Source organism: Solanum dulcamara, chromosome 4, assembly GCF_947179165.1.
Source record: "Solanum dulcamara chromosome 4, daSolDulc1.2, whole genome shotgun sequence".
NCBI lineage: Eukaryota > Viridiplantae > Streptophyta > Magnoliopsida > Solanales > Solanaceae > Solanum > Solanum dulcamara.
Window position 1 is genome coordinate 20,062,111 of NC_077240.1, and position 12,998 is coordinate 20,075,108.

The window sequence follows — 12,998 nt, forward strand, 5'->3', positions numbered from 1 at the left end:
ATTATTAATCAATAAATTAAAATACATTTCAATATCTTGCCGGAAAAGCAACTAACAACTATAAATTGGAAATGCATTAAACAAATGTTATCCAAATATGGAATAAGTTTAATTATAGACTACAAAAACAATAACCAAATGTAATTTCACAAATTGGCTTTCAAAGGATATAATGTGTGCAATTTTTATCTTCATATTTGTAAAATAATGAATTTATTTATGATAAATCCTCAAAATAACGATAGTAAAAATAAATACCACCAATGAAACAACACGTAACATGAATAAAACGTACTATGCAATAAGTACTAAATATAATGCTACTAATAAAAAGAAAAAGGGAAGAAGGGGACTAGCTCCTTATAATCTCTCCCACACAAAGGTGCTAAATCACTAGACTACTTACTACTCTCTCCGTTCCATTTTAGTTGTAATGTTGTATTTTTCGAAAGTCAATTTAATTAATTTTTAAAGTTAAATTATATTACTTTAACTCAATATTATAACGTAAAAAATTAGATATTCAAAAACTATACGAAAAGTACTATAAGTTACCAATTTTTTCATATTAATATGATAAAAAAATATATCTTAAAATGTTAGTCAAAATTCATATAATTTGACTCTTAAGAAAGAAATCATGACAACTAAAATGAGAAGGAAAAAATAATATTCTACCATAATCCTCGACCTCCAAATATTTTTATCTAGAATCATATTTTCAATAAATCAGAAATATTTGGCATCCTATCGAATCACTTCCCCATTTTAATCATAGACTCAAAAACCAAAATCTATTTTCTCCTTTCTTTTAATTCTTGTATATTTCCCTAAATACCCCTCCAAACCTTCTTCATAACGTAACCAACCAAATAAATATAAAAACAATTTATCCAAAACCACCTTCTCCCCAAGCACATATAAAAACACATAGTGGCCTCAGGAAAAAAAAGAGGAAACAAACACAAAAACAAAAAAATGGATTTTTTCATCAGAATGAAAATATGTCTGTGTGTCTTCTTGTTTTTCCATGTCTGGTTTTGTAGAGCCTTTAATGATGTCTCCACAATTCCTTTTAACAAGGGATTCAGCCATCTATTTGGTGATGGAAACATTCTTCATGCTACTGATGATAATAGCCTTCAACTTCATCTTAACCAAAACACAGGTAAACATATACAAAATTTTAATTTTCACTGTGTTTGGTACGATAGAAGTCATGAAAAAAATCTCTCACGGTTAACGTAACTTCTTAAATATTAGTTCTTCGTCCAATATATATACTTTTTTTTAAAAAATCTTTTTGGTACTAATTTTTAGAAAAACTAAATTTATTTCTCTCCTTTTTTTTAATTATTGTTATTATTTAAAATTATTACAGGTTCAGGTTTCAAGTCTTCTGACCTCTACAACCATGGTTTCTTCAGTGCTAAAATAAAATTGCCATCAGATTATACTGCAGGAATCGTTGTTGCTTTCTATGTAAGTATCGATATTTCTATTATTCTTCATCTTAGTTTTCTAACGGAATTGATATTCTACTGATAATTATTATCTTAGAAATTTATTATTTTTTTGTCGAAGGAAATTGGAATATAATCACAAGGAAAGATGATTTTTTCTAAGAAATTTAATAACTATTAATTGAGTAACTATTTGAGATATCACTGCAGTTTTAATATGATCATGATGTAGTTATGAAGCAACCCTTGTCCAAAGGGTGTCATTTCTTTATATTTTAATGTTTTTAGTGAAAATTCTGATTCTTTAATTTGTTTATTTGGGTGCAGACGACTAACCAAGAGGTATTTAAGAAGAGTCATGATGAATTGGATTTTGAATTTTTGGGAAATATTAGAGGAAAAGCATGGAGATTTCAGACGAATATGTATGGAAATGGAAGCACACATAGAGGAAGAGAAGAAAGATATAATCTTTGGTTTGACCCTTCTAAAGAGTTCCATCGTTATAGTATTCTGTGGACCAACAAAAACATCATGTGAGTTTTATTACTTTAATTTATTTTAACTTCTTTCTTCAAATTTAACAAAAGTACAAGCATGCTTTTAACAAATGGGGATTCGTTGAATTTCTCAATTTTTGCGGCCGCTTTTCCTACTATTTGACCTTTTCAAAACACAGTTATTAATGTTCTTTCTATAACAAACACGCTACAACTTTCAACTATCACATAATAAATAGTATGATATGATTTATTTCTCTCCTTTTAATTTGACAAAGAATTTTAAAAAATAAGAAAAATTTTAAATTATTGTTATTATTAATAAATAATTTATGATAATGTGTTTATTTTATTTTTGTTATTAAATACTATTCATTTTTTAATGTTTAGATGACTTATATTTAAGAAGAATGATTTGATAAAATTATTTACATTATTTACTGCTTCTTAATTTCTGTGTCAAGTCAATAATGAACGATTATTGTTGGAACATAAGAGTATTAACTATTCTACTACTCTGATAAAACTTTTTAAAACTATTTTTTAGTTAGATAATTGTAGAAGGTTAATGCTTTGTTTCTAAACTATCGATCATGATTCATGACACTTTTGATACCGTAAATATTTTTTTACACAATTTAGCTAGTTACGACTTACGACATGTTATTACTTTATTTTATAGTTTTCATCTTATAAAAAAATCAAGCTTGACATGAAGAGTTACGTCTTGTTATCACTCAATTAACTTGATGATATAAAAGTTTATAAATCTTCGATATTTAAAACTTAAACTCTTGTAGGTAATAACAATGATTAGTAATTTGGAATTAAATTACATATATAAGGAAAATAACCTTATATAAAGGTCAGATTTATTAAATAGTCTAATCTAAAATTCATGACGTTGTTGGTGAATACTTTGCCAAAAATTATTGCATTTTGAATATTTAAAATGTAGGGTGTGACTTTTTTTTTCTTCCTTTTACGTAATGAATTAGTACTTGACTGGTTCAATGAATGTATTTATTAGTCACATTTTATATCTGATTTATTCAAAAAACGGCGACGTATAACAGAACTGAAAAGTCTGATGTTCCGTGATCAAATTGTAGATAACCATAACCTAATTAATCTCCATTAAAGTAACTCATTGACAAAATGACAATTACGTCTTAATTCATGATTTGACAATTTAATTTTCTTCTGTTTTTGTTTCTTCCTTTCTGGATGTAAACACGAGTTTCTTTAATCACGTATAAAACATATGGCTATAATAATTTTCTAGAAGATAATTAAATGCGAGAAAAAACAACACAGAATCAAATAATACGAGATTTTCAGTATTTACTTTCTTAAATCGAGGTCTATCAAAAATAACTTTTTTATCTTTATAGATAAGGGTAAGCTTTGCATACACGCCACTCTTCTCATACTCCACTTATGAAATCACACCTGATATATCGGTGTATTTTAGTTGTTGTTGTTAACCTATTAAATATCCTCTTTTAATTCCAACCAATATGCTGCTATAGTTTAACCACTTTGTATTACATTGATGATAAATTATCTAAAATTATTTATCATTGAATTGACTAACATGATCAATTATTTCTCATCAGGAAAAGGTACATATAACCTAATCCACATTAAACTAATTAAATGATAGATATCACTTTCTATATTAATTTAAACCTCTCAATTATTGACAATTTTTGTTAATTTTCTTTTTCTATTTTGACAACAGATTTTATATAGATGATGTTCCAATTAGAGAAATTGTACGTAATGATGCAATGGGAGGTGACTACCCATCAAAGCCAATGGGCCTATATGCAACGATTTGGGATGCTTCAGATTGGGCTACTTCAGGTGGAAAATACAAAGCAAATTACAAATATGCACCATTTATAGCTGAATTTACTGATTTAGTACTCAATGGATGTGCAATGGACCCATTGGAACAAGTTGTAAACCCTAGTACTTGTGATGAAAAAGATGTTGAACTCCAAAAGGCGGATTTTTCAAGAATTACACCGAGACAAAGAATGGCCATGAAAAGATTCAGGGCGAAGTATATGTACTATTCTTATTGTTACGATTCGTTGAGGTACTCAGTGCCACCACCAGAATGTGAGATAGATCCAGTTGAGCAACAACGCTTTAAACATACTGGAAGGTTGAAATTTATAAACAAGCACCACGGCCATCACCATCCTAAGAGATCAAGAAGTCAAGCTCTTGATGCTAGAAACTATGGAAATGAAGATGAAGAGTGATTCAATTTTTTTTTTTACTTATAATTATTAGTATTGTTGTCGTGTATAGATAAAAGGAGGGAAGAGTGATTTTTTTTATTTTTCTTGGATTATAGATTTTGTTATAGGAGATATTGTCAAAGTGAAGGGTGGAAATTGATTATATATATAGTGTGAACATTGATTGAGTTATATTGTATATAAATAAAGAGGTTGAACTATTATGCATATTAAATTACTACTAAAGGCTCCATATAGTCTATTCTTCAAATTAATCATGTTATATGATCCCATAAACTTCAAAATTTCATATTTAACAAAGTGTTTTTTTTTTCTTTTTGAACAATTCATCCTTATAAGATGATCATAAATTAGCTTTCGAGATTGTTTGTTCACTTCTTTACATCCTCAAATGGAATATTAGAGACCTGGAAACATTGTCCCAAAGTTGGGCACTTGTTGATTTTCAAACTTCCTTAGGGCTGGCATGTATTGTCAGAAAAAATACAATATTGCTTTTTTAAAACGGAAAAGGACCTAAAATACCCTCGAACTATTAAAAATGGTACAAAAATATCTCTCATCTATCTATTGGCCTAAAATGCCCTTGACATCAACATTTAGGTCCAAAAAAGACTTTTTCTTTAATGAAAAAGAGCATTTTAGGCCCAATAGATGGATGAGGACATTTTTGTACCATTTTCACTAGTTCAAGGGCATTTTAGGCCTTTTTTCATAACTAAAATTATATTAAATAAATTTTGATTTATAATTAATTTTAAATAATTAAATTATAATCAATAGATGACCGACACGTGTTTAAAAAAATTATTTAAATTATTTAATTAAAATTTTGTTAAATAAATTTTGATTTATAATTAATTTTAAATAATTAAATTATAACCAATAGATGATTGCCACATATTAAAAAAATTATTCAAATTAATTAATTAAATTTTTTTTAAATAAATTTTAATTTATAATTAAATTGTAACCAATAGATAGCCGTGGCGTGTTTAAAAAATTATTCAAATTATTTAATTAAAATTCTGTTAAATAAATTTTGATTTATAATTAATTTTAAATAATTAAATTGTAACCAATAGATAGCCGCCACGTGTTTAAAAAAATTATTCAAATTATTTAATTAAAATTCACTTAAAAGGACCTAAAATGTCCTCAAACTATTGGAAATGGTACAAAAATGTCTCTCATCCATCTATTGTACCTAAAATGCCCTTTTCTGTTAAAGAAAATGTCAATTTTGGACCTAAAGGTGGATGTCAAGGGTATTTTAGGCCCAATGAGGGATATTTTTGTACCTTTTTCAATAGTACAAGGGCATTTTAGGCCCTTTTTCATTTTTAAAATTTTTCATTTGGTGTCCGATGCCCGCATTGGAGCCCGACTAATCCGTCGCACCGGATAAGGCCCCATTCAATGGGTAGCGCTCCCTATGAAGAATTTTTCATACCCAAAACTCGAATCTGAGACCTCTAGAAGAACAACCTCATTTACTGCACCACATCATTTGATGGTAAAACAATATTACTTATAGTTACTTGTTTGTCTGTTTCTTGGCTGGAAAATCAAATTAGAGTAGTAGGAGCTAGTAATTGTTAAGAGTACTAAATTAGTACCAAATAGACATGAGAAGTAGAGAGGAAAAGAGAGATTTATTTTCTTTTATTTCAAGTGTGTCACACATAATATTTCAAACTTCAATTTCTATGATTACAAAGAAATGATTATATCTTGCATTAAATCTGACACTAATTATTAAAATTACGGGAGAACATCATAAAAATGATCATGGAGGAGGTTGTGGAGTTACAACTATAATAATGTAGTAAGGGGTTATCAACATATACATAATAGAGAAAGTAGTGACATCGACAATAACAAATATTGACAACACTCTTTTGGATGTTTAATAATTGATAAATGTGTGTTAAAATACTCAACGAGTGGATGTCTATCCCTTTTTACTTTTCTCCTATCCACTATCTTCCTATCTTCCTAAATTGGCTATAAATAGCCAATGTATTTGCACAATTCTACATACTCAATTCTCTTAAAATTTCTCTCTTTCTCTTACTATTTCTTTCTCATTTATTCTTATTAATTTGCTAAGTTTAGTTTGTTTTATAACACGTTATCAGCACAAACCTTCATCATTTTGAGCTATTTTAAAAAGGTGACAAAAGGGTAAGAATTTTATTTTCTTAAAATGTCGAATATCTCTAAACTTGAATTTGTTGCTCTTGATATATCTCAAAAAGGCTACTCAAAATGGGCATTATATGCCGAAATACACCTAGAATCGATGGGTCTGACAGACACCATCAAAAATGACAATATGGCATCTAGTCAAGACCGTGCCAAAGTCATGATATTTTTCCGCCACCATCCTGACGATGGGTTAAAATTACAGTACCTCACATTAAAAGACCCATTTAAACTGTAAAAGAATCTAAAAGAAAGATATGACCGCTTGAAGTTGGTCATCCTTCTACAAGCACGTCATAATTGGCTCAATTTGAGATTAATAAATTTTAAAATTATAACTAAATATAATCCCGTCTTGCTTAGAATTATAGCACAGTTAAATTTATGCGGAGAAGAAATTATTGAGAAAGACAAACTTGAAAAAACATACTTCAAATTTTCACCCGTGAATATGCTCCTACAACAATATTGGAAAAGGGGTTTTAAAAAATATTCTGAATTACTTTCTCACCTTCTTATTGCTGAATATCGTAACTAACTGTCAATGAGAAATCATGATAGTTGGCCCATTGGTTCTTTGCCACTCCCTGAAGTGAGTCAAGCAAATTATAACCAACGAAAAAGAGGTCATGACCCTAGTCGTGGTAGTGGACGAAGAAATTATAATCATGATATTCGACTGGCACCAAGAAATGATCAGCAATATAAAAAGAAAAGTGAAAAGCAAGAACCTATACCAAAGAAAAATTCAGAAAGTATATGTCATAGATGTGGAGGTATGGGGTAATGATCACGGACCTGCCGGTCATCAAAACATCTGATTCAACTATATCAGGCATCCTTGAAGAGGGCAAAAAATAATCCAGAGACAAACTTTATCTCTGAAGAAACTATTGAGCCTATGCATCTGAATGTAACTGATTTCTTTAATTTTTCAGAAGAAAATATGAATATTGATAAGCCTAATAATATTCAAATAATTTTCTTTTCATTTTGTTTGTACTAAATAATATATTTGTATTTTTCTAATTCATGTAAATAAGTAAAATTTGTATAATGAGTCATATATTAATTATAATGTTTACTTTATTTCTTTTTGAAAAAAAATATGGATATACCTCAAATTTTATTTGGATCAATGATCAATCACAATGATATTTGTGTAATTGATAGTGGAACGACTAATGCCATTTTTAAAGACGAGAAAAATATTTTTCTTACTTGCTTAGAAGAAAAGCAAATGTTACTATAATTTTTGATAATTCAAAAATTATTGAAGGCTCTGAAAGAGCTACTATATATCTGCTTTAAGGGGACAAAGATTGTTATAAAAGATGCACTATTCTCTTCTAAATTTCCAAGAAACTTGTTAAGTTTTAATGATATCCGCAGAAATGAATATCATGTTGAGACACTAAATGAAATGAATATTGAATATCTTGGTATAACCAAGAGTGTCTCAGGCTAGAAATATATTTTGAAAAAATGACCAACTTTATCGTCTGGTCTATATTATGCAAATATACTGCAATTGAAACACATTTGATCGTAAACAAGAAGTTTACTGATCTAAATACATTTGTATTATGGCATGATCGAATAGGTCATCCTGAATCAATAATGATGAGATGAATTCTTGAAAATTCAACTAGACATCCGTTAAAGAACCTGAAGATTCTTACGAATGATGAATTTTCATGTGCTTTTTCTTATCAATGCAAATTAATTGTCAATCCATCAACCCTAAAGATTGGCATCAAATCACCTGGCTTTTTAGAGCGTATACATGGAGATGGACCTATTCATCCACCTAGTGGATTGTTTAGATATTTTATGATCCTAATAGATGCATCATTTAGATGGTTTCATGTGTGTCTCTTATCATCTCGCAACCTGATGTTTGCGTAGTTGTTAGCACAAATAATAAGATTAAGGGCACAATTCCAAGATTATCAAATTAAAGTTATTCGCCTTGATAATGCTGGAGAATTTACATCCAAGATTTTGATGATTATTGCTTATCATTTGGGATAAAATTTGAACATCCTATTGATCATGTTCATACTCAAAATGGCCTTTCAGAGTCATTTATTAAGCTTTTACAATTGATAGCAAGACCTCTACTAATGAAAACAAAATTGTCGATTGCTGTTTGGGATTATGCTATTTTACATGCAACAACACTTGTACGTCTCAGACCGCAAATTATAATAAATACCCTCCGCCATAATTATTATTCATTCATGACCCAAATATAGACCATCTACAAATTTTTGATTGTGCGTTATATGCGCCTGTAACACCACCACAATGTACAAAGATGAGCCCTCAACGAAGATTGGGCATATATGTTGGGTTTGACTCACCTTTCATAATTCGTTATCTTCAACCGTTAACAGGAGACTTATTTACTGTTCGATTTGCAGATTGTCGGTTTGATGATATAATTTTCCCGCAATTAGGGGAGAGAAAAAGAAACCCGAAGAGAAATTGCGTGAAAAGTTTCATCACTATCTCATTTTCATCTACGTACCCGCACATGTTAGCAGGAGGTCCAGAAGATCTTCCATTTACATAAAATAGAAAATCAAATGTCAGATGCATTTACTTATATGAAACGGATAACTAAGTCACATATTCCTGCAGTGAATATGCCTATCTGAATTGATGTCCCAAAAGGACCATTTATTAGTATCATAACTTCTTAATCCTAAACACGCCTGAAGTGTGGTAGGTCATTGGGTTCAAAGAATAAAAATCCTAGAAAGAGAAGCGTGAGAAATAATAAAGATGATACTATAAAAGAACCTCCTGAAGAAGGTCAAGATTTGAGTAATTCTGATATTCCTGAAGAAATTAGTGAACTAGAGCTCAAGTGAATGAAGAACTTTCAATAAGTTCCACCGGTGATAAAATAAATTTAGATCGATCGAAAATTACTATTGATAATGTTTTGCATATAATGTTGCACTTAACCTCATGCAAGATAGTTAAAGTCTTGAGCCTAAATCCATCGAAGAATGCCGACATAGATGTGATTGGACAGAATGGCAAAAGGCAAATCAATCAAAATTAGACTAACTTGCTAAACATGAGTTTTTTGGACATGTAGTCTAAACCCCATAGGTGTAAAATCAGTTGGCTATAAATGAGTTTTTGTGTGAAAACGAAACGAGAGAAATAAAATTGTAAGATACAAGGCACGCCTTCTTACACAAGGATTCTCTCAATGACCCAGGATCAACTATTAAGAAATATATTCACCTGTTATGGATGAAATAACTTTTCGATATCTCATCAGTTTAATTCTACATAAAAATCTCGAAATACATCTAATGGATGTAGTTACACTTTACCTTTATGGTTCACTTGATAATAAAATTACATGAAAATCCCAAAAGGATTAAAATTGCATGAAACATGTACTAAGTCTTGGGAGATGTACTTAATAAAATTGCAAAGATCATTATATGGTCTAAAACAATCAAGGCATATGTGGTATAATCGTCTTAGTGAGTACTTGATAAACGAAGGTTATATAAATGATGTCATTTGTCCATGTGTTTTTATTAAGACAACAGAATCAGAATTTTTTATACTTGCCGTTTATGTTGATGACATAAATCTCATTAGAACCCCTAAAGAGGTCCAAAAGGCGATTAAATATCTAAAAAAAGAATTTGAGATGAAAGATCTTGGAAAGACAAAACTTTGTCTGGGTCTGCAAATTGAACATTTAGCAGATGGGGTCTTTGTCCACCAATCTGCTTACATTAAGAAAATCTTAAAACAATTTTACATGAACAAAGCACATTCATTAAGTACTCCAATGGTTGTTTGATTACTTAAAGTGGAAAAAGATCTATTTCAACCTTCAGAAGAGAATGAAGAACCTCTTGGTCCTGAAATACCATATCTTAGTTCTATGGGGGCACTTATGTATCTTGCTAACGCAATCAGGCCTGATATAACATTTTCTGATAATTTGCTGACAAGGTATAGTTCATCCCCAACGCGAAGACATTGGAATGGTATCAAACATATTTTGCGATACCTAAAGAGTACCATTGATATGAGTTTGTTTTATTCTAACAAAGGTTGTGCAGACCTTATTGGTTATGCAAATGTAGGTTATTTATCAGACTCACATAAAGCTCGATCTCAGACATACTATCTATTTACATACGGAGGAACTGCTATATAATGACGATCTATAAAACAGTCTATTGTTGCTACTTCTTCAAATTATGCTGAAATAATAACAATTCATGAAGCAAGTACATAATGTGTGTGGTTGAGATCGATAATACAGTTCATCAAAGAAAGATGTGGCCTGAAAAATGATGTCAAAGTACCACAGTTATATTTGAAGACAATTTTGTGTGCATACCTCAATTGAAAGGTGGCTTCATTAAAGGAGACAGAGCGAAACATATTTCACCAAAATTATTCTTCACACATGATCTGTAGAAGAATGATGATATTGATGTACAACAAATTCGTTCGAGTGATAATCTTGCAGATTTATTCACAAAGGTATTACCAACATCAATTTTTGAGAAGCTAAGATATAAGATTGGAATGCGCCGTCTCCAAAATATCAAATAAAGTTTCCTTAACCAAGATTTTGTCCACTAAGTTTTTCTGATAAGGCTTTTAATGAGGCAACACTCAAGGCGTATTACCAGACGTGTGTACTTTTTTTTCTTCACTAGACTTTTTCCCACTGGGTTTTTCCTAGTAAGGTTTTAACAAGGCACAACATCTATGGATGTTCATGATAACTATGTATATTATTTTTTGTAAAGTTTTTAATGAGGCACATTACACATGGACATCCAAAGGGGAGTGTTAAAATATTCAGCAAGTGGATGTCTATCCCTTTCTTCTTTTCTCCCACCCCCTATCTTTCTATCTTTCTAAATTGGCTATAAATAGCCAATGTATTTGCACTATTCTACATACTGAATTCTCTTAAAATCTCTCTCTTTCTTTAGTTTATTTTATAACAGTCTTGTTATAAATTTTACTAAGAAAAAAAAATTGCGGAAAAAAAATTCTAGTAAAGACAAGAGTACACATATATATCTTTTAGTTTATTTATTGCCTTGTTAAAAACGTTTCTAAGAAAATACAATAGGACAAAATCTTAGTTAAGAAAAAAAAGAGTACAACATGTATTTTATTCCCCTTGATGAAAAACATCATTTTGTTTCTTGGAAACAATTTTCAATTTAGTATAACAATTTTTCAAATATTGAGGTTGGTAATATTTAAGTGACCATATTCACCAAATTATCAGTTGATCATATTTGTTGAACATCTATTTCATTTTCTTTGCAAGCTCATGAGTAGATTTTTTTTTTTGGTGGTGGGGGGGAGGGGGGTAAAATGATTTGTTTTGTTACTTTTAATGTATCACCTCTTTAATTGAGTTATATTGTATTCTTATAATGCCGTTGAAATATTTATCTATTTTGAAAAAATAATTTTAAAAAATCATACATCTCATAAAAGTATTTAGCCAATTATCTAAGTCACACAATATTCTCGACTTACTTCATAAATAACTATTGTTTATGCATAATTTATAATTTAAATGAGTAATTGTTATAGTTTATTTGTTCAATGATATGTAGTTATAACCCCACATGAAATAAATAACATGTTTGAGATAGACCTTTATTTGAATCAGATAAGTATCACGTATTTTCATTACAAATTAATTGTGACATTGATTCATTTAAATAAAATAGGGATAATAACATTTTTGGATTGCTCAAAGATGCAATAATCATTAAATGTATATAATTTATATATTAAGTATAAATATATCAACAAATATACATATTATATACATAATCAATGTATATATTATGTATATTTTGGCTATTGCCCGTGATGAATTTTGGCTTAGTGCCACAAATAAAAAAATGTCAATAAAATAACACTATACCAATAGTTCCTTATAATTAATAGGAGTATCATTTTAATTTTTTCGTGTTTGAGAAGAACTAAATCTTGCCAATAAATTTGCAGAAAAAATCCTGTTTGATTGTGTATTATTACGAGATATATTAATGTTCTAATTGCACTAAGATATGATATTTTAGCACAACAAGTTTTTCATTATTTATATAAGGTCAAAATGAATGATTTTTATTTATATCAAGTGATCCTTTTAGTATATGTTGATTGATGGAAAAAAAAAATTCATCTTTCACATGCTCAATTTGCAAGATAAGACAATATTTTATTTTCTCATAATCTTTCATTTCAATTTTTTAGTTTATATATCCTATTGTCTTCATAAATTCAAATGATATTAAAATCATCAACATACATAAATATTATGATAAATTTAGATCCAAACATTCTTATAAAATTATAAAAATAAATAAAATCATTTTTGTACCCTTCCTTTATACGATACTCACTAAGACTAGATGCTTTATTACCCTAGATAATAGTGTTATCAAATCTTTTATAATGCAAAGGGAAGAACAACGAGAACTCGGGCCTTTAAAATCGTATACATTCTGCCATATATG

The 12,998-nt window shown here is 29.3% G+C and overlaps 1 protein-coding gene across 1 annotated transcript; it reads left to right on the forward strand.

Moving 5' to 3' along the window:
* Nucleotides 1-914: 914 nt before the first annotated feature.
* LOC129886842 (probable xyloglucan endotransglucosylase/hydrolase protein 30) lies at nt 915-4,450 on the forward strand. The gene is made up of 4 exons (XM_055961714.1): nt 915-1,168; nt 1,382-1,482; nt 1,791-1,999; nt 3,708-4,450. The coding sequence occupies exons 1-4, from the start codon at nt 979-981 to the stop codon at nt 4,237-4,239; spliced, it is 1,032 nt and encodes a 343-aa protein (XP_055817689.1). The 5' UTR covers nt 915-978; the 3' UTR covers nt 4,240-4,450.
* The last annotated feature ends 8,548 nt before the right edge of the window (nt 4,451-12,998 follow it).

Coding starts and splice junctions, on each gene's coding strand:
- LOC129886842 (XM_055961714.1), top strand. CDS start 979: ATGGATTTTTTCATCAGAATGAAAATATGTCTGTGTGTCTTCTTGTTT. Junction 1,169..1,381: donor TCATCTTAACCAAAACACAG/GTAAACATATAC, acceptor AAATTATTACAG/GTTCAGGTTTCAAGTCTTCT. Junction 1,483..1,790: donor GAATCGTTGTTGCTTTCTAT/GTAAGTATCGAT, acceptor ATTTGGGTGCAG/ACGACTAACCAAGAGGTATT.